Raw genomic sequence first — 23,839 nt, 5'->3', positions numbered from 1 at the left:
ACAATTAGTGTCTTAACACAGAGTGAGAGGCATGACACGCTGAGATCCACACAAGAAAACTTGATCTTCCACAAAGCCCAAGAAAAACAGAAGCAAAGAGAGAATCTGAGATTTCTCCTATCACACTGAATATGGATTTAAAAGGTTCTCTCACAATCTAGAGCATAATATTCATTTTATCTTTATGAGTATTTAAAACTCTGTGAAACAGTTGGTTCTTGAAATAACAATTAAGAACTCAACACATACAGAAAAAGAAAATAGAAGTCTAAAATTTGTTAACAAACAAGCAGATTGTGCTGGAAACTATCCCCAACACACACACATTTTACTGGACTGAATTAGTCTCAATACACCAGTGAAAGATACTTTCAAACCCCCCAAAACAGTCGTGTTCCTGGTTTGCAGATGAACTGCACACAGGGAGGCTGAGATTCAGATCCTCTCTGACTTTTCCCCCTCCTGGCCACACATTTCACTACTGAAAGGCAGAGGGGAGCAATTAAATTCCAATTCTACAGATCAGCCACATCCTCACCCTCTCAAAAAAGAAAAGTGAGCCGAACAATGAAGCATAATTTTATATCATAACATCCTCTGCATTTGGGAATGAAAACAGAATTTATGACAGTTCTTATTCCTGAGCATTATTTGAAAAGGGAATGTTCTATAAACAACATGGCTCCATTTAAATCTTATCAATGTGGATTGTCACACAGGACAGAAGCAGCACAACTGGATTATTTCCATTATACATCTCTGCATGTATTTTAAAATGTCTTAATTCTTCTAACCCTTCCATGAAACATGAGACCTCTCAGAATGTCCAATACAGGAACAACTGCTAGAGAAGGTTTCAGGATGTTTCTGTTCCTAAAAGAACTTTTACAATACTAATATTTAAATTATTTACTACTAAGAGTGTCTCCTTTATTAGTTAAATGCATACTATTAGTAAAGAAGTCTATAAATACTAAAACCACAATAGAAAGTCATATTACTGTGGTTTTCTCTATGAAAATAAAAATGGTGACAGTCTAATGACCTGCATGATTGCATAGGAAAATATCATTAAATTAGCTTCAGCAAAATATTTAAAATACTCAAATATGAATTGTTTACCAAAATGACACTCTTGCCAATGCCACCTAAGTATCACAGCCAGATATCCAGACTAGATGGGGCCCTTTAAAAGCCCACTAATTTTAAACTGCATTTCTGTAATTTTTTTTTTTAATATTTTAAAGGCTTATATCACAAAAATGAATAGGTAAAGAAAAGCCTATTTCCTCAGAAATCACATTTTCATAGTTTGAACACAGTTTGTGTGACACAAAATGTGTTTTAATTTGATTAACTGAAAACACAGCTCACAAGTGCTGATGCTGTGCCAGAATTCCAAGAAAAACAAGCAACAGAAACTTGAAGGTGAGTCCTTGCCTCATAAATTAGCACAACCACAAATGCAAATCACTGTTTTACATATTTGCTCAACAAATACAGGCACTGAGAAATCTGCAGCATTCACTGGGAGTCTCCATTTATTCTCTAAACCAAAGAGGCCCCTCATTAGTCTTTTACTTCATGAAAGACTTGCAGAACATCATTTCAGGCAGAATTTGCATAAATCAACCTTGCTATTGGAAATGAGAACTGGCAAAGAACTTCTCTGCAAGCATCCTGAAGTCATAATGACACAGGTAGCAGAAGTTAATAACATGTTACTTTCTTGGCTTGGAGCCTTCGAGCTTCAAATTTAGCTAATTTATTTGCAAACTGCAATCCTGTATTTGGGCAGGAACACAGATCTATTGATCATTTAGAAGTAATTACAAATTGAGATAGTGAAGTGTGCTTGAGTCTCATTTACACATATTATTTCTTAGCATGCAAAACCAAAATTATTCTGAAAAGTTACTGAAGAAATGTAACTTAGGTTAAAAAAGCCACAAAAATCTAAAAAATAAAATCTAATTAAAAAAAAATCTTTAGAAGCCTAATAAGCACTTTAAAAAATATTTATTATTGCATATTTCCACCATTTTTGTTCTTTTCCTCTGTAAATGTTTTAAAATAAAAAAAATAAATTCCCAGGAAGGTGATGAATGCAAGTGGAGGTGAATGTAAGACCATTAAGCTCCAAAGTAAATTCTACTCATGTTAACTTTGAGTTAACATATCATAAATATTAATTCCCAATTTCTCAACAGTAGATTTTAATTACTGGTATCCCACGAAAAGATTCAAATAAATTTTTGAGGAGCAGAGAATAAAATGATGAGTTACCACATCTAGTTCTGCCTAGGAATTCCTGGTTGGCTTAGCAGTTGAAGTCTCTGTGATAAAGCACATACAGTGGTAATATGGGAAAAGAGAGAGTAATTTAATTGGGTGAAGTAAATCATGATTTTCAAGTGAAGAAAAGGATATTTTATTGATTTTTTTTTCTTAATCATATGTATATTATCCTGAAATACACTTTGCTTGTAGAATTTAGGGCTCTCACAAAGAACCAATGCACATTTTTTCTTTACTGAATTTACTTCAGTAAGTTCTGAAACACAGGTAACAGCCAGGGTAGTTTTTTATTTTTCTAATTCCAGAAAAAAAGCAAGACGCTGACACTGTGGCCCTTCTCCATTATATTAAGAAGCAAAAATTACCCAACTTTTAGCTTAAAAATTTGCACAGGCATAAGGGGGTTGATTGGGAGTTATGAATCTCTTCACCCTATTATTCTACAAGAAATCATTATCTATTTTTAACTAATACTCTGTTTTTCTGTTTCTCCACCACCTGGCAGGAGTATCAGTTTCCTCCCACTCTGCAAAATGCCAGGAATACAAACTTCTGTCTGCTGGAAATGGACAGGAGCTCAGGATGTCAAACAGGCTGGCACTGTACCCAAACTCTCTTAAATATCATAGAATCATAAAATAATGCAGTCTGGAAGGGACTTCAGAGGTCACCAAAGCCAACTGGCTGCTCCAAGCAGGGCCAGCTGGGAGGCCAAAACAGAGCTCAGAGCTTTATCCAGGCAGGTCTTGAGAAGCTCCACAGGTGGAGACTGAACTTGTTCCAACATCTGATCCTGCTCTTGGAGAAAAACTGATAACCTCGCTAAATGCTGAATCCCTTCACTACAGGGAAGTTTCCCATATTTCCTTAGACTTCCCTGCTAGGAGTTCCCTGGAAGTTACAAGTGCTAGTTAGGAATTTAGGAAGGAAACCACCGACTGGAAGATGAACCCTTCCCACAGATGTAGAGATTTCCTTGGGGGCTTGTCCTGCACCCTCTTCCTGCACTTCATGAGTGAAGTTAAAGCCATTTTTATCTACAAAAGCTCCTTTTGTCAGGACAACAAAGCAGAAAATGTTTATGGGCAACTAAACTCACTCATGTCCTCCAGACAGCCTGATACAACAGCAATAATGATGAAAATCAGATCCTGAGTTCCCCTCCCCACAATGCTCTCCTTCCACAGGAAAGTATTTTATAAGAACTCACTGAAAATCACAGAATGCCAGAATTTGGGTTGGAAGGGACCTTAAGTATGATCCAGTGCCACCCCTGCCATGGACAGGGACACCTTCAACTAGCCCAGGCTGCTCCAAGCCTCGTCCAACCTGGCCTTGGACACTTCCAGGGATCCAGGGGCAGCCACAGCTTCTCTGGGCACCCTGTGCCAGGGCCTCACCACTGTCACAAGAAAGAATTTCTTCTCTCCAGCCCTCCTGTGTCCCCCCTTTAGGTAGTGTATTTTTTTTAACTTTTAAAAAGGACAGGAAGAAAGCATATTTTCCCAATAGACATGACCCACTTCTGCACTTTTATTTATTTAACAAAATAAATATACCAATAAGAAGATATACTAGTCCTACAAGCTAAAGAAAACTGAAAATATTTAGAACTCCCCCAGAACCAAAAAAATTAGGATACAAGGCAAATAACAGAGACCATCATAAAGCAAAACCAGATCAAGTTTGTAACTTTTTTCAACTATGTTTTTTACCATCCCTCTCAGAGAAATGGGATCACACACTTTAATATTATCAAGTGACAGGTGAAGGTTGCATTTCATATCCCAGTGTCAGGCTCCTTCTGCTCTCTTCCAGCTGAGGTCTTCACGCATTATGTTCCAGGTAAATCTTGTCAGCTATGTGTCAGGAAATTTGGAAAGGAGACAGGGAAATGAAAATTACTCCAGTAAGAGTAATACAGACATCAAGATCAAAATGAAAATGGTAAGAATTGTTCTGAATTCTTAATAACTTCTTCGAAAAGGTCACTTAGCAGCTCTGACTTTAGGTCCTTCTTCCACAAAGAAGAAATGAATGAAGTAAAAAGTAAAATTTTAGTATTTTATTTTTCCAAAACTTACTCAATTAGCTAAAATACCATGAAAAATATCCTGTCCTGCCTCTCTTTTATTAAAAGTTTGCAGCTCACAGAAAGCTGGGGAAACATGCTGAGAACCTGAACCAAAGAATTGGGCAGGTAATCATCAATATATCTGGTGTGAGGTCCAATCCTTTAGTAACCCTGGAGTAAATAAGTATTCCTTTTGCATTAGGCTATGTGGAAGTTTTTCCTTTTGGATTCACAAAATCCAGTTATAACAATACTTAGCAAAATGTCATGAATCCAACAGGACATAAATAATACCCTTGCAAATGCCTTTGGTATCAGCAAAACAATGAAAGCAAAATTTGCAACTCAAGTGATGATTTGCATGTCCAGATTTAAACAATTAATTACTTTTACTGGTATTCAGAAAAAAAGGTCAATAGGAAGCCAAGGGTCCCTCCTCCTCATGCTGACCTGGAAGATCAGGCTGTTGGTCAAGGGTAAAAACTGTGTTTAAAGAAAAGCAATGAGGAACCTGAGAAAACACAGCAAATTTTATTTAAAAAAAACATTAAACCGAACAAGAAATATCTCCAGTTCTCAGACTGGTGATGGTTCGGTCGCTCAGTGATTGAAATTAGCAGGATGAATTTCCTATCCAATGGAATTATTAAATGTGTAGTATTTCAAAGTACAGAAAAATCCAGATAAACTGTCATCAGATCAATCAGATCAATCAGATAAAATCAGATCAATCAGATAAATCCAGATTTATACTTTCCCAGCAAAGGGTTGTTTTGTGTTTTGGGGGATTCTTTTTTTATGTCTTTCACCACAAATGTGAAGCTATTTAAGAAACTTTGTTAAATATTTTGCAGAATACAAATTTCACAATGGAGATGTACTTATTTTAAGAACATCTGGCTGTGAATCCAAAGTAATTAGGTTATCTGGTTGTTAGCTGATATACAAGAAGTATTGCTAAAACAAATACCTGCTTTTTATTTATATCTAGTTGTAACAGAACATTAGAAAACTAAAAAACGTGTGTATTCTATTCTTGGTGGACATCACTGCTTTATTACTGAAGATAGATTTAATTTCATTTCCATCAGCTGGTGTTGCACTTCAGTTATTATGGCTCCAGTGGGTGTAATGAAATGTCACTGCTCTGCAAGGCAAGAGTCAGGAACAACATTATAAAATCAATACCGTGGTCCAGCTATTTTGGCATTCCTAAGACTTATGGGTTACTTTAGAAAACTCATGTGCTAACTGTGCTAGGGTCTCTTTCCTTACATCCTCTAGTTTCCAATTTTCTAGGATATTGCAACACTTCAACTGCTCAACACAAATTCTCCACATTTGGCGCTATGCAGTGCTAGCTCCTTCCAGAAACTCTGATACCTATTGCCTTTTATAATAGGCAGGACCAAGGATGTAGAAAACAGCAAGTTTAACTCAATTTAAGCCCTCTGCTATGTATTGTTGAAAGCTCCCTCACTTCCTTTCATCAGATTCTTCCTTGGGCTCAATACTGCCAGTCAACCAGGGACTCAAGCAGTGCTTGAATGGTCCTGAAAATGATCCAGCCTGTGCAAGGCTCCATCTGAAATCAAGCCATAATGTCTCCTGCAGCAAGCTCCCCGTGCTGAAAGCTGGAAATGTGGAATAGTTGAGCTCTGCTGATGATCAAGCAGTACAGTCAGGGACACAGTCATGGCTTGGAAAAGAGAATGCACAGCTCAAGCTTTGCAGCTGGGCAACGAAAAGGTTCCCATTTACGCACAGACAGTGGAAATGTTTTGCTTCTTAAGCTCCAAAATGTGCAAACTGGCAGGTTCATCCCTGCCACGGCAAAAATTATTCGGGATATGCCTGAAAAAAATATCAGCCTTAAAGTGAGTAAGTATGATGTACATCATTTAAGTCACATATTCATTATCCAATGAGATTATGAATACTCCTTGAAGTACATGTACTTGCTATCTTTATTAATATAGATGTTAGAGCAACATATTTCACTGAAAAGTTGGGCAGAACTGGTTACTCTCTTCCAGACCTATCAGTTAACAAAGAAAACAGCCATGGTAAACTGACCTCAGGCTGGAAGAAAACAAACTAACGTGGCTGTACAGCCTGGAGAGGAGAAGGCTCCAGGGAGAACTGTCCAGCACCTTCCAGCGCCTGAAGGGGCTGCAGGAGAGCTGGAGAGGGACTTTGCACATGGGCCTGGAATGACAGGACAAAGGGAATGGCTTTAAAATGAAAGAGTGCAGGTTTAGATTACATATTAGGAAGAAATTCTTGCCTGCAAGCGTGGTGAGGTCCTGGCAGATATTGCCCAGAGAAGCCGTAGCTGCCCCAGCCCTGGAAGTGTCCAAGGCCAGGTTGGACAGGGCTTGGAGCAACCTGGGATAGTGGAAGGTGGAAGCCCATAGCTGAGGGTAGAATGGGATGGCCTTTAAGGTCCTTCCATCCCAAACCATTTGGATTTGATGACCCATGAGTCTGTGACTCTGCATGTGCTCTGTGCTGGTGTCGGGGAGAGGGAGCTGCAGGAACATGGCACCACTCGTTACTGGAATGCTGCACACACAGACAAATCCAGCCCAAAGAGCTCCTGTCCACAGAGCTCAACCAGTCCCAGGTTAATTACTCTCACTGTTTCTCTCTAAAGCACAGCCACCAATATTAACATCATGTCTACTACATTTTAATGTCATAAAAAAAAAAAAAAAAGATTGGTGTGTCTCACTGTCAACTTGGGGGAAAAGGCAGAGGCCATGTTTTGACATAACAGACATGAACTGCAGGGAAATCTCTTAATTGCTGTGCTTTCTTTCTCCTTGTTTTCTTAGATCCACCCTGTAACGAACATACAATTTTAATCAAAGCCCATTAAAGAAGTATTGCTCCTTTTCTCTCAGCAGCAGAATAAAAAATTACACCAGACAGTGAGAAGTTATTGCAATGACTGGAATGCTGAGGGTCTTCTAAATCTATTTTAGTATGTTTTGAAAAGATACTTCTTCTTTAAGCACAGTCAGTGAGGATGTAAAGCTGCACCTTACACCATCACTCTGCTGTGCCTCAGATCTGGGCACGCAGCTCAGTACCCAGACACCTGTACTATCAGCTAAATGTTAATGTATTCTGTCAAAACCAGATTACCTTCCCCACTAAATTATTCAATGTCATTATCCGACTCGGCCATCTGCAATCCTAATGCCTTGTGTTCGAAAACTCGGAGCGCCTGCTGTATTATTTTTGTTTTACATTCCTACATAAATCCGTTAAACTCAATATGTTACAGCGAATCCACAAAATCAAAGGCAATCTGCTGAGCTGTAAAACACCAGTTACTGAAAATCAAAGGGTTTATTATAGTAACAATTCAAGGAGTCACTGCGCAGTCTGGGTGGGCTGAAGGTCGAACCACACGCTAAGGAATGAGTTAGATAATCCATGCTGCACAACAAGGTGTGTGTTTGCTGTACATAGCGTGGCCTTGAACCCATTTGTGTATTTCATATCTAATAAAAATCCAAACAGTTGGTCTGATTGGATTTTAAGTGATGCAAATTTGGAAATCAAATAGGCAGACTCCCTTTAGACTCGATCTATTTAAACCACAATTGTAAAGAACTGCAAATTACATTTACGATGCCATGGAATTCTCAAGGGATTCGGTAAGAATTTCACCGTAGCAAAAGTATTAATCATTTTTAATTTGTTATTAACAAATCAAAATGCATAATGCTCTCTCGTTTTGTTATTGCCATTTTGCTTACATGGCAGTACAAGTGTAACCACTCTTCAGTGAACGGAATGCTCTTTAGTTTTCATAGCCATTTAATTATATGCTTTGACAAAACCCAGTTATACTATTGTCATTCTTAGTCTGGCAACACTAAGTAAAGAGATAAAATACCACTTACATCTCCCAGACTACAGATTAAGGTGTGATTTGGAGACCAGATTCCCATTCTCAATTATAAAGCAGAAGTTTCATTGTCACAAATAAATTTTAAAAGCAATGATGGACTTGAATAACTTTCTTCCTATCACTTAATACTCAGGGAGAGACTTCATTTGCCTTTGGGTAAAGCAGACAGAAGCTGAAAATGTGACATACAGACCCTCTACCCAATACATTGCTAAATGGGAATGCATAGAAATCAGGACAAAAGAGAAAAATCTTATTTTTTCCTGTTATTAGTGTCTCCACCAGAAAATGACCCACATCCTAATACTCGAGGCAAAAGATTTACGAGCATGGGCAAATCACAACAGTGTTAACATTTCTGTGCACTCTCACATCCAACATTAATTTACTCTGCTCACAATCTGACACTGTTTTTATTCCTCCTCTCTGGAGGGAGGGTATTTGGGCACTGATTCTGACCTCTCTTAGAGGAAAATCCTTTCACTGAAGTAAAGCTTTCCTGCACATCTTACAATATTTTGTGACAAAGCAAAGTGTATTGGCAGCATCTTCCTTTCTTCCACACAGCTCAGCCACCCTGAAGGTGCTGCACAAATCTTTGTTATCAGGTTTGTTTAAAAAGCACACAGTGAGAGTACAGGATATTTCAGGCCATCCCTGCTCCAGATCTTCACAGCTGATTTTAGGCAGATTTCCCCCAGTAGGAATTCCCACTGCTTTAGGAGCCACTGGTGCTAGTGAGAGGCGGCTGTAGCAGGAAAACTGTAGCAGGTGGAAATAAAGTGATCATATCTCAATGTATTAGGCTTGATACATTTAAAATGATGCAGCACATTCTGTTTTGTTTCAGTACTTAAAAAGCAAATGCAGTAAATGTCTACAATATGTGGTTCAAAAAGGTTTTACTAAAATACAGAAGTTTTCACAACCCTCCTTTAATAACAGGCTGCATTTCTACCCTTCCCAACTCATCCTGGACTAAGCATCTTGCAAAACACAGGAGAGGGAAAAAAAGAATTAAAAATAAAAGGACGACTGGGTCAAAATGATGCAAAAATAGCTATTCCAGAGGCCTGTGTAAATCTCTTAAAATCTTAATGCACTACAGGCTGTTTAAGTAAGGATCTGGATTATTCACTTTTAAACAGTAAATATCACCTTTGGTTCAGAAACTCCCTGAACCATAAATTGCTGGAGGCTAAGATAATAAATTTTGCAAAGAGGAATCACAATCACAGCATGTTTGCCAGGTTCTTATATTCTTCTTGAGTCATCCCCCGTGACTATTATCAGAGATAGGCTACTAGGCCAGATAAAGCTTTATTCTGAGCCTTTTTATGCTCTTACTCCCCCAAATATAACCACCTTCTTTGAAGATAAGACCGATTCTCAGTGCTAAGAACCTATACACAATTATCTAACATCATAGAGACAAACTCCCAGAAGATATGAGCAAATCAACACGTGAAGTTATTTTATTCACTGTAACAGACAATCTGCTACATCCAAATCTCTCTGAAATGTGAGGTTGCTGAAAGGATCGTGGCTATTCATTGGCACAATGTGCTTGAAACACACTTTCAAAACCATCTTGATGATGTTGCCCTTCACAAGCTGACGTCCTTTAAATTCTCTTTTGGGTTGTCTGCAGAGTTTTTTTGTGATTTCCAAGATTCCCTTGTGTATGATCTAGTCATGGTAAGAGAAAATAATTCCAAAAAAAAAATCCAAGACACTTAAAATTCAGTATATTTTGAAGGTAGCAATCTTGAGGGTATCCATAAGGACCTGATTCCTCACTTACATGCCAGAGTGATATGAATCCAGCCTCAAATGAGCAACTGCTCCTTCACCCTAAGCACCTGAAGCATCATAAATTCATAAAGACAAGAAAAGTTCTATATTAGAAAGCAAATAATAGAATCACAAAGTGGTTTGAGTTGGAAAGGGCCTTAAAGCCAATCCAATTCCACGCCCTGCCATGGGCAGGGACACCTTTCACTAGTCCAGGTTGCTTCAAGCCCCATCCAGCCTTACCCTGGACACTTCCAGAAATGGGGCATATCATTCTTGCACTATCACCTGTGCAAAATCATTGTGGTTTTGCATTTCATGTGCATTTTATACATGCTCAGAGATGAGGCAATAAGAATGATTTTAATTATCTACTGAAAACCAAATCCACTAGTAGGCAAAGATTGGTACAATAGCTTCCTACCCACAAGAGTTTCTAGGGAGGATAATATCTAACAGATACACTACAAATCAGAAAAAAATATTAGAAATTTATATGAAACCCAAAGAAGCTGAGTCACCTCAGCCATTTATCTTCTAAGGAAAAACAGTGTGTACAGAGTTCTAGAAGAAGCTATTCTTCTAGCTCCAGCCTGTAAGACACAAAGAAAAAGACCAGAAAAGCAAAGCTATTTACCTAAAAATCTAAATCACCCTAATGCAGTTAGACTACTGTGGGCTTGGCCATCTGGTTTAGAGGCTCATTAGTAAAGAAATGACCCCTTCACATAAAACACAGTTGGGTCATTCCAAGCTAATGAGCCTTCAAGTTTTATTGTTTTGTACACACAAATGGATGTAAATTTGCTTGGGAAGTCTGGTCTTGCACACTCCAAATCAGGCACACTTTTAATTGATTTGCTCACTACTTTATTTAGGTACAGTGAAAGGACAGAAATAAAGATAATTTTTTTAAAAGCCTTTGTATTTCTGCTTCAACATGTATTTCAGTAGTTAAATCCTAATATTAAATTGTTTGGGGTTGCTTGTTTTTTGTTTATTTTTGTTTTGGTTTTGTTCTTTTGGGGTTTTTTTGCTTGCTTTTAGTTTGTTTTTGGTTAGTCTTTTTTTCTTAAATTAGATTTCATAATTTTAATCAGAATTCACCCCAAGAAAATGTTAATAATTGAGCATTTGGAAGGATCATGTGACAGCTCTCCAAGCAGAACACACCAGGAGGAACCAGACCCCATAAAATACAGGACCTGACTCTCACAACATTTACAGTGAAGTTTTAAATCTTGTGAGTTAACCTTAGTGCCTCTCCTGGGGATACTGAAATTCTGAAATCAGGCACCTTACATCCCCAGCTGAATCTCTTACAAGGACATGTAAGGATGAACAACATTCACTGACATCCATGGGTTTTGGTTCCATATCCTCATCCTATAAGCAGAAATCAAAAATACTGCATGAAGCACAAGGTTCTGTGCTCCCCTACCCAGTCAGAAGAATCAGACATAATTTTCTATTGAATGAGTAGATTTATAACAGACATCAACAACAAAACATTTCTCCTCTCCCTTACTTTCTCTTTTTTTTTTCTTTTTTTTAAATTTATATAAGAAATTTTTAAAAAGTAAAGATTAATGTTTACTGTTATGGACTAATATGGTGTGCTAGCCATGACACTGACCCCTGTTCTGTCTTGGATAATAAATTATTCACATTAAAGTTTGCCTTGCAAGGCCTTTAGTCATTAGACCTATTGTTCAGCTTCAAACAATTTTAAAAAGTGTTTAAAAATAATATAATGGAATAACAAATGAATTCAAGTGCTTGAATTTTGTAATTGTTGAAAAATTCTAATAATCTGATTGCATCTCTGTGAAGGACAAAAAAAAATTACAAGAAAAAAAATCATCCAATAAAAATAAAAATTCCAAAGCAAAATCATCGTAAGGTTCTTCACAGAGAAAAGAAATACACAAGCAAATGCTTTGGCCATTTGACATCACAGCAGCTTCTGTTCTGCTCTGTCAGGAACAAACCCCCCACTATCCAATAATCTTAGGAAATTCCCTGTGTGAATGGTCCCACAGCTTGGGAAAACTCAGCTTGGGGTTTTTTGTCTCTTTTCCCTCCAAAATGCTTAATAAAATGCAAGTAATGTGATTTTCTGCAGCTTGCTTCCTGGGTCTGAGTGGCTCCAGGTACAGGGTTATGTCTTTCTGTGATTATGTCTCTTTCCAGCAAGAGCTCACCCAGGGTTTGGTGCAAGAGCTTAAGAGCACCAAAGGTTTAATGACATTAATAGTCTCTGGTTAATTCTACCTTATCTACTTGTTCAGCTTAGCCTTAAAACCCAATTAAAATGTAATTCATCCCAGGATTCAAGGGCATCTCTGGCAATGCATTGACAGCCTCAGAGTAACCACATTATTATATACCGTGTACTTTGGAGCACATCACAGCCAGCTCAGCCACTGGCCACATAGAGCTTACACAGCTGGATTTTAGGGATGTCAGTAAACAGAAATATAAACATTTTATTGCAACTTTGATGCATAATTACAGTTATGATGCATCTGTGTTGCCATTCTCTTTGTTTCCTTCTTGTTAAATAAACGCAAGAATTGGACAAGGCAGGAAAGATCTGATAAAGATATAAAAATCCTATATAATATAGGTATTGTGAAAATGTGAGGTCAGTATGCTACCCTAAGCTTAAACACAATTTACTTTATAAAGCAGATAAGCTTAAAGATTTGGTACAGAATCAAGAATAGTTTGGGCTGGAAGGGATATTAATGATCATCAAGTTCCAACCCCTTCATATGGACAGGGAGACAAATTAATTGACAAATTATAGACAAAATAATTTCAGAAAATGCTTCATTTCTTTCTGTTGTAGCCAAAATATTGTAAACCAAAATATTGTGAACAGCTGCAATACCTGTTAAAAGGAAAGGTTCTGAAAAAGTTTCAAAATATTTTGAAGATTGAATCAATACTTCAAAATCAAAAAACAATCCCATCCAAAAAGAAAATTGCTTATTCCTTCAGCTCAGTCATCCTAAAAAAAAAAAAACAATCCTCCTACTCTTACTAAGCACATTTTCAGGGAACTGATTACTGCAGAGGCCTTTTTTGTCTTCCATTCCTTAAGTGAAAATACAAAAACAAACTCCATGTGCTCCCAGCATCTGGCTGATACATAACTCTGGAAAAAACAACAAGTTCCTGTGTCACAAGGCCTGATGCTCTTGCATTGCTATTGCACTTTGGAAGCTCTAAGATAATTTTCCAGATCAAATATCAAACCCCCACCAAACACTGATGTATCTGGTTTCACATTATCACACATTTCACTGCTGTAGAACTTGGAATTGATTCTGTATAAGAATGAACGGGTTCTCCAGCGTTCATGTACCTACAGCTGAAATAAGTTACCAAAAAATGCAAGTAGAACTTACCACTTATCATTTCTATCTGATAGTTCATCCACTTAATACTAATGTCATTAAAATACATTTTTTTTCCCCCAAACAACCTTTTGAATCTATTTATTTTTGAAGAACCCACAGCTACTAACAAGGTAATATCTTTTCTTTGTGTACTTTGACATTTTCTTGGATTACAGCTGTACCACATCAGCATGCACATCTTTAGTGATGCACAAAACATTTCTCATGTGCAAGCATGCCCTCTTCTGGATATCCAGCACCATCATTTCAGCTGAAAATTCCCTAAACTACAGCAAATTCCTCCAACAGTGCTTTGCAGACTCTTGCTCTCATTTGTAAAAGTATTCCTGGTGTAAACAAACAAAAATAATCCAAACCAGTGCAGGATAAACTGCGGGTTTACACAAAACTCACATGTTTTTTGTAGTTTAGATTGCTAATGGCGCTGTAAATACTGCAGTGACATTACTGATAGGAAGAGTTTTGACTTTTCCTGGGGAGAAGTGCATCCTTGACTATCCAAATGCTGATCTAATCGTGTCATTTTTGTCTCAGCTTTCAGTGCAACAGACAAACCAAAAGCCATTTAGAATTTGCTCAGTTATAGTAAAAAATCAGTGCCACTGCTGAAGAGATTCAGGTGTTTTTTAAAGAAAATAAATCAAAAAGAGAGAAATCCCACGTCTTGGAAAACACAGATGTTTTGCCCCCCCTTCAACAGTCAAACACTACATTTATACAATTGCTGAAGGATTTTTAATGTGCAACACAAGATGTTCTGTAGCCTCCAAGGAGACACAGATTTTTGATGTGGTTTTATGAACCCTCACTAACTGCAGTAGGCCCATGCTTCTTTTATTTTGATTAATTCCCAGTAGTTCTACAAATGCACTGGGAATCCTTTTCTTTGCACCTAAAAAATACAACACCCAACAATGTTAATCTGGATTGTGTAAATACTGAAAGTAAGATCTGGACACTAAAAGCAGGTATACACAGAGCTAATAATCATATTGTTAGTAATATAAAACACATGATAAATTTCTCTCATACTGATACTAACTTGCCAACATGTAAAAACAACAAATTAATAGCCCATAAATTCTAATTTCAGTAGAAATAAAATTTGAGAGGTTATGAATCACACTACATAGACCAGATTGATTCTTCAGGTGGACAAACAGCTTTAAGAACATCATTTTCAGACAGACTACCTCTGAAACTGAGGCAATGCTTTCCATCATATGAAAAAGCACCGGTGCAAAAGTCATTACTTCTGTAAGTACACACCTTAGAAAAAAACAAAACTATGAACTAATTAATGAATTAAATTAGTTGAACATGAAAACCATTGCATGAAAATGCAGTTTTGGGAACAACATATTTTTACTTTCTTTGAATACACTAAGTTTAAAATGATCAAATACTCTGACAAGGTACCAACAGTACAGTCAGACCTTTTGTATGCATACATACATATATGAGATAAAATAATGAGGAATAACAAAAACATTTCTCAAGAAAAGCAAGTTTCCTGAATATTGATAAAATTGGGGTCCACTTACTAAATCATTTATTCCCAACTATGGCACATAAGAAATTAATATAATATTTTATAGGAAGGCAGTTTAGGTTGTTGGTCAAAAACAATGAAAAAATCATCAAAATTATATTCCACACCATTTTGACTCTTGTGCTATTCATTCTGTCAGGTGTTGGTTTTGTCCCAGCTTTCAGTTCAATGGGCAAACAAAGGCAAACACTGCAATTATACTATTAAAGTAGACTTTTAATGTGGAAATGGCAAGGCATTCAAACTTTAATGAATTAAGACTGATATGACCTCAATTTTCATATTTAGCAGGAGAGGCCCAGGCAGATTAAGTCCTACAGGAACCGAGAAAATCAGGTTTGGATTTAATGTCAGTCTAGAAAATTTCTGTGCTAATTGGGAGGGAAGTATCTTGTTAGAAACATCACTCAACCTAATACACCAATTCAGCCTTAGACTCCAAAAACCTCCTGTGATTTATTTGCACTTTAACATGACATACAACACTTTTATAATGACATATCATAGTCTACCCTTAAAGACAAAGAGCAAAAAGGAGGTAAAATGTTCTCTGGTTGATACCACCAAGGAAAATCCAGTACTGTGGTTCAAAACCAGCATTTCCTCTCACAAATACCAGAATCACAGAGAATCAGTAAGACAGCTGGTGATGGATGAGATAAGGCAAGAGGGGGACCCTGTGAGGCAGGAAGTGTCTCCTTGTCCTTGTCAGTGAACCCTGCTGTGGTAACTGCCCTGTCTGGGAGGTCCTGGGACATTCACAGGTGGCCTGAAGGTGCTCACTCTGCTGATGGGCCACCCTGGCCATGACTGAAGGTGTTCACTCTGCTGATGGGCCACCCTGGCCATGACTGAAGGTGTTCACTCTGCTCATGGGCCACCATGGCCATGACTGAAGGTGCTCACTCTGCTGATGGGCCACCCTGGCCATGACTGAAGGTGTTCACTCTGCTGATGGGCCATAAGGGCCACGACTGACCCAGCTGCACTCATGTAAAGGGCAGCTGTATAGAATTAGAAGGCATCAAATTCCCCCAAAGTGTCCCCTGACCCACAGAATTCCATCATCCAGGTGTTCCTGACCCACAGCATTCCACATCCAGGTGTTCCTGATCCACAATATTCCACCACCCAGCTGAAGCTCCCCGCCCCAGGAGCTTCAGAGGAGAAAATCCCATTTACCTGGGAGCTCTGACAAGAACCTGAGGCAACATAAACCCAACAGAGGAGGTGTTTTAAGAGTTTCTTCCACCACCTGGTGGGTGCAGTCTGTGACCATCATTTTGACCAACTGCCATTAAAATTGCAACCACCAAGTCGTATCGTGAAGCCTTTGGGTGTTGATATATTTTTACTCTTATCCTTTCCTTCTCTTTATTACACATTTTCTTAAGTGAATTTTATGCTTTTATATTGTCATATTACTAAAGATAACAACCAAAATGCCTACTTCTCTGTTTTATCCCGAAAACCAAATTATTCTACAATAAACCCTACAAAGTGTATATTTAAAAAAAAAAACTCATTGACAGTCCTTGCACTCTAATCCACCCCAAGGGATTTATTAATAACAACTTGGGCTTCCCTCCCCTTTTATAGTGGATTGTAACAGGTAATTGTAAAGAGCAAATTACTTCAGTAAATTTAAAAATCTACTCATACCAACAGGGACGTGTAAACCTGCAATCACCAGAACCTGAAGTCAGGACAATTTTTTAGGATGTTTGTCATTTCCAAGCCATGAAGCTTCATTTTCTCTGAGCGTTTTTATTTAATTCTGATTGTAAATACCAGTGTGGTTCTCTGGATCTGAGAAGAAAAACACACGAAATTCTGAATATACAATTACAAAACCAGGAAATTTGGGGATGAATAAATAAATCAAAACTAACTTGTGCAATTGTAAATGATGCAGCATTTCTGTAAATCTACTGAAAAATAATGGATGTGACTTAGGATGAGGTCCTGACATCATCAAAACAGAAGAGACAGAAGGTTCCTGAAAAGGTGTCTGAAGTTACACTGCAGGTTGCATACTTGGACAGTGATTTATGTACAGTCTTGAGCAGTCAAGGCACTCAGGAGGGATCCATAAGTGCAAAAATCTTCAACTGACCAAGAATCAATGCATACAACATTTGGGAACACATCCTATTCCTCCAACAATAGCTACTGTATTTCTACTTGTTTCTTTCAAGTACACAAAGACAAAACTGCTCTGAAAGAGCCAGGTGAATAGTAAAATAGCTCATCTCCAGCTTGAAACACAGTGGAAAGCTTTAAACAAGCTACTGTCCTCTAAAAATTATTCAGCCAGCCAGGAATTTGACGATGGTACTGACGGAAAAACTGCCCTGCTGTGCCAGTCATGCCTGAATCAGTCGATGCCTGCTGCTCCAGCAGTCAATCTCTTGTCATTCATCCCCAGTTCCTCATCTCAGGACAGCTCTGGACATTCCTCTGTCTCATAACTGTAATTTACTGCTCACTGTCACCCAGATTAACCTTAGGCAAGTCAGCTCCAGAGCTGAAATGTACACACCAATTATTGCTTATCTTAAATATGAATTCCAATGAAGCTGTTAAATCTGACAGCTGGAAGTATCTTGAGAGTTTATAGATTTTTCAGTTGCTATCATGTTTTTTGTTCTCCAATCAAGCACAATAACCAGCTGTCTGCTAAGGATATTTCCTCTTCATGTACTGCAGCACTCTGTTTTTCCTTTGAGCTATTCCAATTTTTTACTGATATATTTGTGAAGAGAAGCTGCCAGCAGGCTTGTGCTTTCTCATTTGTTTTTCTGCTATTTTGTCATTTCAAGAAATGACATTTTCTTCTCTATAGGAAACAGGAATTAGAGCCTATAGCAACCCAGGAGTGAGCAGGTATCAGGGACGGGTAGTAACTTTAGAGAGTAAGATTTCAAAAAGCAAACATTAAGCAACATTACCCCCATGGTAAAGTAGGGTCTTCCTAGAGCACATTTCACAGGATTGCATCCAGATGGGTCTGGAATATTTTCAGTGAGGGACATTCTACAACCTCTCTGGGAAATCTGTTTCAGTACTCAGATGTGATCCTCACATCTAAACATTAAATCATCAGTAGTAATACAAGACTCCATTGAGGACTGATCATACCACTCAGCAGACATACAGAAATAATATCTGTCCCAAAAATCAATTATAATTAAAAAAAAACCAAAAAACAAAACAAAACATAAACCAAACAAGCTCCTCTGAAATGTCAGCAGGGAGTGGGAGCAGGAACATTGGATAAAAGGGAAAGCAAGGCACGTTGGCTTAATAATGAGCCCAAAGGCTTTAGAGGAGAAAATCATATTTGAACCAGCTGGGAAATGCCTTTTCAAATGCAGATTTGAATTAATGCCAAGCCAGTACTGGAGTGATTACAGAGGTCTTTAACACTCACAGCTTACTCACTTGTCAACTGCTTTCCAAATTTATCATTGATACACCCCAGCAACACAACATTCAGTCTGTTTCTGGCACTGAATCTGATGACGACAGAGGGAATTGAAAGAATCTTTTTCTATGTGTATTTTTCTAAAGATATAATTTCCTCCCTTTCTTATGTTAATCAGACATCAACCCAGCAGCACCCTGAGTCTTGCTAGAAAGGGTGCCCAGCACTGGGTTGAGTTTGGCACCACATTTCTGACCCAGGAGTTTAAGAGCTGGAACTCCCAGGTTCCTGGTATTTTTGCTTCCTGACAGCCTGCAATGTAAATCATGAAGGATCCAGGAGAGAAAACCAGCAGGAAACTAGACCCCAATCAGAGCTAACCATCCATTAAATAAAGCTTTCATTTAGACAAATGGAAAACAATTGCATTAAGAGCTTCTGTGGAGCTGCATTTAGGTCTTCTCTGTAGGACAGAAATCTAGAAATATAATTTTATTTTGAAATAAATAACAGGATTTATCACATATACATAAGAAGCTGAAAAACACCCAATCAATTTTCTCTGAGACCCTGGCAAAAAAGAAGTTCTACAACACAGAAGACTGAGAACTTTCTTGCCTTTGCTTCCCAGAAGTAACACATTCTGAAGGTCAGATAAGGTCATGAGAGAAATAATAGATATTATGCTGGGAAAAGATTTTGTCAAAGTTACCGATAGAGCAAATGAAGAATATGCATATTTCTGGATAGACAAAGAGGAATGAAACAGTTTTCATCTCATCTCATCCCCATAGAAGTTCTTGCAGAGAACTCCCAGGGATCTCCCTTGCAGAGGGTTTAGGTACTGTGAAACTCTGGTCAATGCAGTAGCTATACAAATATATAATTATCCATAGAACTAGTAAAAAGCCTAGGCACTAATTAAAAACATTTTTTGACAGGTAGGAAATGGAGTAAACCAACATTTATCTGAGGAGAAGGAAGCTGAAACCACAACACATCTTTTATAACAGTAAATAATCCAACTCTAGAAGCAGCACAATTTTTACTTACCTAAGTAGAAATCTCCCCTATATGTCTTTCTACTGATTTTTTTTTCAATTTTTTCTTTGGATGCCAAAATTTTGAAAGTATCTACTTTTTCTACAGCTCATAGCCCTTAACTTCAGTTCTTGAAGTTTCGTAAGGAACACCCCTCTGAGCCCAAATCATAGAAGTAGATTCATGATTTTAAATTATTTTAAAGCTGGAGAAGGACTGAACAGCACATTGCCAACACCCTGCCCTTCGTCATCTGCATCCTTTAAATATCACCACATAGTATTTACTTTGCTGTATGCACATTCCATCAATACTCATCATCTCCAAAACATCATCATTTTTCAGCTATTATCAAACAGAAGAAACCTCAAAACAATCTCTAAAGCAAGAGCAGTATTGCAGTGGTTTATAGCCACACAGGCAGAAGGTGTTAAAGATGTCTATCTTTGCAAAATCAACCTTGATCAGATTTAGGACTGTGTCATGTTTGGTGTGTGCCATCCACTTTTATGCTTTTGAAACTCATTAAAGCTTTAAAACACTTTCCAAATGAGATCTTTTGTTATACTGAACATGCTCAGAATTATTGAGAACCCAAGAAAATCGATCCACAGGTTTCAAGGAAATAGGTTCAGTACCAAAGCAAATTCTGCCAGGGCAGAATGGATGAAATTCAATCCTTAGGTAACAGGAGCTGCCTACAAGCTCAGGATCTGATCTTCTGTCCTGGCTATGGGGACTTAATTAATATATCAGAGAAGTCTATAGAGATATTTAACTTAGCCCCCTGCCCATATTAGATGATAACAGTTGTCATCTCAATGGCTCCTCAGGCTCTCTTGGCAGTATTGATCTGATCTCCAGTATTGATCTGGTCTCTGACAATTATAACTGGAGCATAAGCAACAGAGGCTCAAATGATTTAATGAAGGAAGGAGTCTGGCAATTTGTCGTTTCTTAGAGCACACATTACATGGAAGTGGGGCTGGCAGCTACAGGCTGACCCATGGAGGATTCAAACGCCTTGGAGGGCAGATTGAGGAGTTAATGCTCACACAAGCATTGGAATTTTTTAACCTGGCATCTTAAAATGGTATCCACCGTAAAGAACTGAATTGACACCCCTTCCTTTACCTGTCCCTATGAACAGAAAACCTAAATTTAGGCATAGTAATATGTAATCTTAATCCCATCCCTTGTAGCTGCTAATATCAGTTTGAAAATTATCGTTGTCAAATTCTACCGTACAAGAGCTGTTAAAATATAATTTAAGTATATGTTCAGTTTTTATAATGTTTACTCAATAGGTATAAAAAAATCTTACTTAAGTTGACTACATTTCAGTATAAAGCAGAAAAATAAATAAATTGCAGGGGTTGTGCAACTCCGACTAGGAAGGACACAAAAAAGGAAAAAAAAAGGAATATTTCAAAAACCATACTGTAGAAACCATAAAAGCAGCTGCTCATACCATTATGTGTTTAAGTAAAAATGATTAAACTATATTAGCAACCTTCAGTGTGGTCATAAATGCCTGCAGGAATTTAAAATTCTCCTCCCTCTGTAGATACAGTCAGAAATAAAATAAGAATGTTTCTGGTCTAGGGGTAAATTGCATCGTTACCAAAACTCTGTGTACTGAAAAAGAGGCACCACAATAAAATAAGAAGTCACCATTTATCAGCTCTCAAAGCTTCTTCAAAAGACCTTTAAGGATTGCACCAGTATTGCTTCTACAAAGCAACGTTTTGTAGGAAGAAACCCAGCAAGTTATTTTCCATCACAGCCTCTCATCACCTGGTATTTAATGTTCTCTTTTATAACTTTTAACCCATAACACATCAGCGAAACTTCACGTTTAGTCAAACTTCCACAAGAACCTGTTAACCATCACGTCAGAAAAACTAAGAAGCAAATAATGCTTTTCAATACAGTCAAACTGCTATTCTATTACACAGAACAATATGTTTGAAAAGCAACACTTAAGTCTGAACTGTAAAATGAAGTGACTAAAGGACTGAAGTTTGCAATGTGATACTGAATTGCATCACTCTACCAATTTTAACAGTACCAATGAAAGTTAAAGGTCTATCCCCAAACATTCTCTTCAGCATTAATTTGATGATTCCAGCAAAACAGGATCAAAATGTGTCATCTGATAGTCTGGGAGCAACCAAAGACAAGAAACAGCAAAGTAGAGGATGCTCTTGGCAACAGGTTGACGTAGCTTTGGTATTTTTCCCATATCCTCAAAGGACATGGCAGCAGAACATCTGAGTTTTAATACACAACATTGGGTGGAGAGAATTTTCTGGGACAGGCTGTGCAGAACAAAGGTAATGCACCGCCAGTTCACACCCCATTGAACAATTCAACACCTCTGGAAACCCTACCCAGAGAATTGTTTTTGAGATTGTGTGAACAGCACTAGTGCTGAATTCACTGCTTTCATGGCAACTGATTATTTCATAGCTCCACCAGAAAGTGAAACCTTCAGTGGTTTAACCCACACACCAAAAAGTCAACCTCTTATGAATATCTACAGGTAACATCCTAAAAATCAAACACAATGGCCAACTCACAGGGTAAAGCATGCTGAAAATTACCCATATTCATCTTCAATAAGAAAAAAATTCTTGGGCCATTTTGCATTTAGATTACTCACCAGTGTTTTCATTTTAAAATTATTTCACTTCCAAAGGAATTGCTAGCTATTACATAAGAAGAAACTTTCATGCCAAATTCATGGCATGAAAGTGGCCACGAATGTGGCAGGTACAACACCACCCCCTTGAGCTTCTGATGGTACCCAACTCCTAGCAAACAATTTCAACGTATTCAAACGTTCAACAACTCAAACGGCACCACCTCTACGCTCGGCACAAAGCAGCATTGCTACTTTTGAGATACATTAAAGCAGCTGCGGCCTCAGGGAGGCTGAGGTCGTGACTTACGTTGTTCATGTACTCGGAGAGCAGGTCCTGCAGGGCCTGGCGCACGGCGTTGCACTCGGCCACGATGCGCTCGCGCCGGTCGTCGCGCGTGCACGAGGAGTCGGCCATGAGCGCTGCCCCGCTGATGATGCTCTCCAGCCGCTCCTCCAGGGACGGCCGGAACCGCGCCTCGCTGAACGTCATCGGGTCCAGGATGATCTTGTTCTGCAAGGAAAACGGGAAAGCGGTCAGTGGTCGTGGGTCTTCGGCATTTTCAGTGCCTTTGGAGAGGTTTATTTAGTTTTCCTTATAATTAATTTATCATAGAATACCAGATTGGGAGTGCAAGGATATCAAAATTTTATTGGAGCAATTATCTACCAAATTCCTGAGAAAGTAAATATTCAATAAATACGTGTATATGTATATATATATATATATGTATATGTGTATATATATATATATTAAAAAAAAAAAAAAATTCACAACCTTGTTACCCACAGAAGCTGTGGCTGCCCCTGGATCCCTGGAAGTCTCAAAGCCAGGTTGGAGAGGGCTTCAAGGAACCCGCGATAGGGGAAACTGTCCCGGCCCATGGGGCCTGGAACAAATTGATCTTTAAGGTTCCTTCTAACCCAAACCATTCCACAGTGCTAAACCAGTATCATTCTTTCACAAATATTCTGAACATTTCTTGGCTCTTCAGGACATTTTTATTCAGGTGTAAGATTTTTATTCCCAAAGATAGAGTAGGATGTTCTCCAATAATAATTTAATTTTGATTATTTTTATAAGCAGACGACACTGCTGAAATGTTACTATATTACCTCAATATTTCATGAATTTAAAAAAAATTAAGGAAATTAAGACTGCAAGGAAATCATTACTAGATAACATCTTACACAAAACAAAAATACAAAATCTCTGATTTCCATTCTGTAGAGCATTTTTAAACAGCTTTTTTTGGTTTTAGTCAGGAAAAAAGTGCTGGATTAGTTAACTGAAAAGGGAGCACTACATGAAGACAATCTGAAAACATCTTCAGTTTGTCAAATAATCTACTGGTTAGTAAACTATATCTTCTACTAGAAAAAGAATTGATTTTCAAAGACTCTTTTCTAAGAAAGGTTAATTCCTAAATTATGATCACTGCTAAACACTTGTGCACTGTATCTATCAAACTTATTACCAAATATCAAATAGGTTTAAATCACATTGATTCTGCTCTTCTCACTGGAAAATTTCATGTAAAGTTATGAGTTTTGAGACAGTGATGGATTATATTTTGACCTGATTTTCTCCTTTTGCAGTTCAAGGTAAGAAATACAAAAGCAATAATCACCTGCTCCCAATCATGGGCACATTTA

General features: G+C 37.9%; 1 protein-coding gene across 4 annotated transcripts in view; it reads right to left on the bottom strand.

Moving 5' to 3' along the window:
* Nucleotides 1-23,839, bottom strand: part of CTNNA2 (catenin alpha 2) — a 460,539-nt gene that overhangs the window by 307,966 nt on the left and 128,734 nt on the right. For all 4 annotated transcript variants that reach the window (XM_014258992.2, XM_014258987.2, XM_088056519.1 and 1 more), the window contains one exon: nucleotides 22,494-22,697. In XM_014258992.2, the coding sequence (XP_014114467.1) occupies nucleotides 22,494-22,697 (204 nt within the window). The remainder of the gene's footprint in view (nucleotides 1-22,493; nucleotides 22,698-23,839) is intronic.

The sequence above is a fragment of the Pseudopodoces humilis genome, chromosome 6 (genome assembly GCF_049639895.1).
Source record: "Pseudopodoces humilis isolate 2021_Gansu_Grassland_sample_001 chromosome 6, ASM4963989v1, whole genome shotgun sequence".
In the NCBI taxonomy this organism is placed as follows: Eukaryota; Metazoa; Chordata; class Aves; order Passeriformes; family Paridae; genus Pseudopodoces; species Pseudopodoces humilis.
This window is presented reverse-complemented; position numbering and strand designations above follow the sequence as displayed.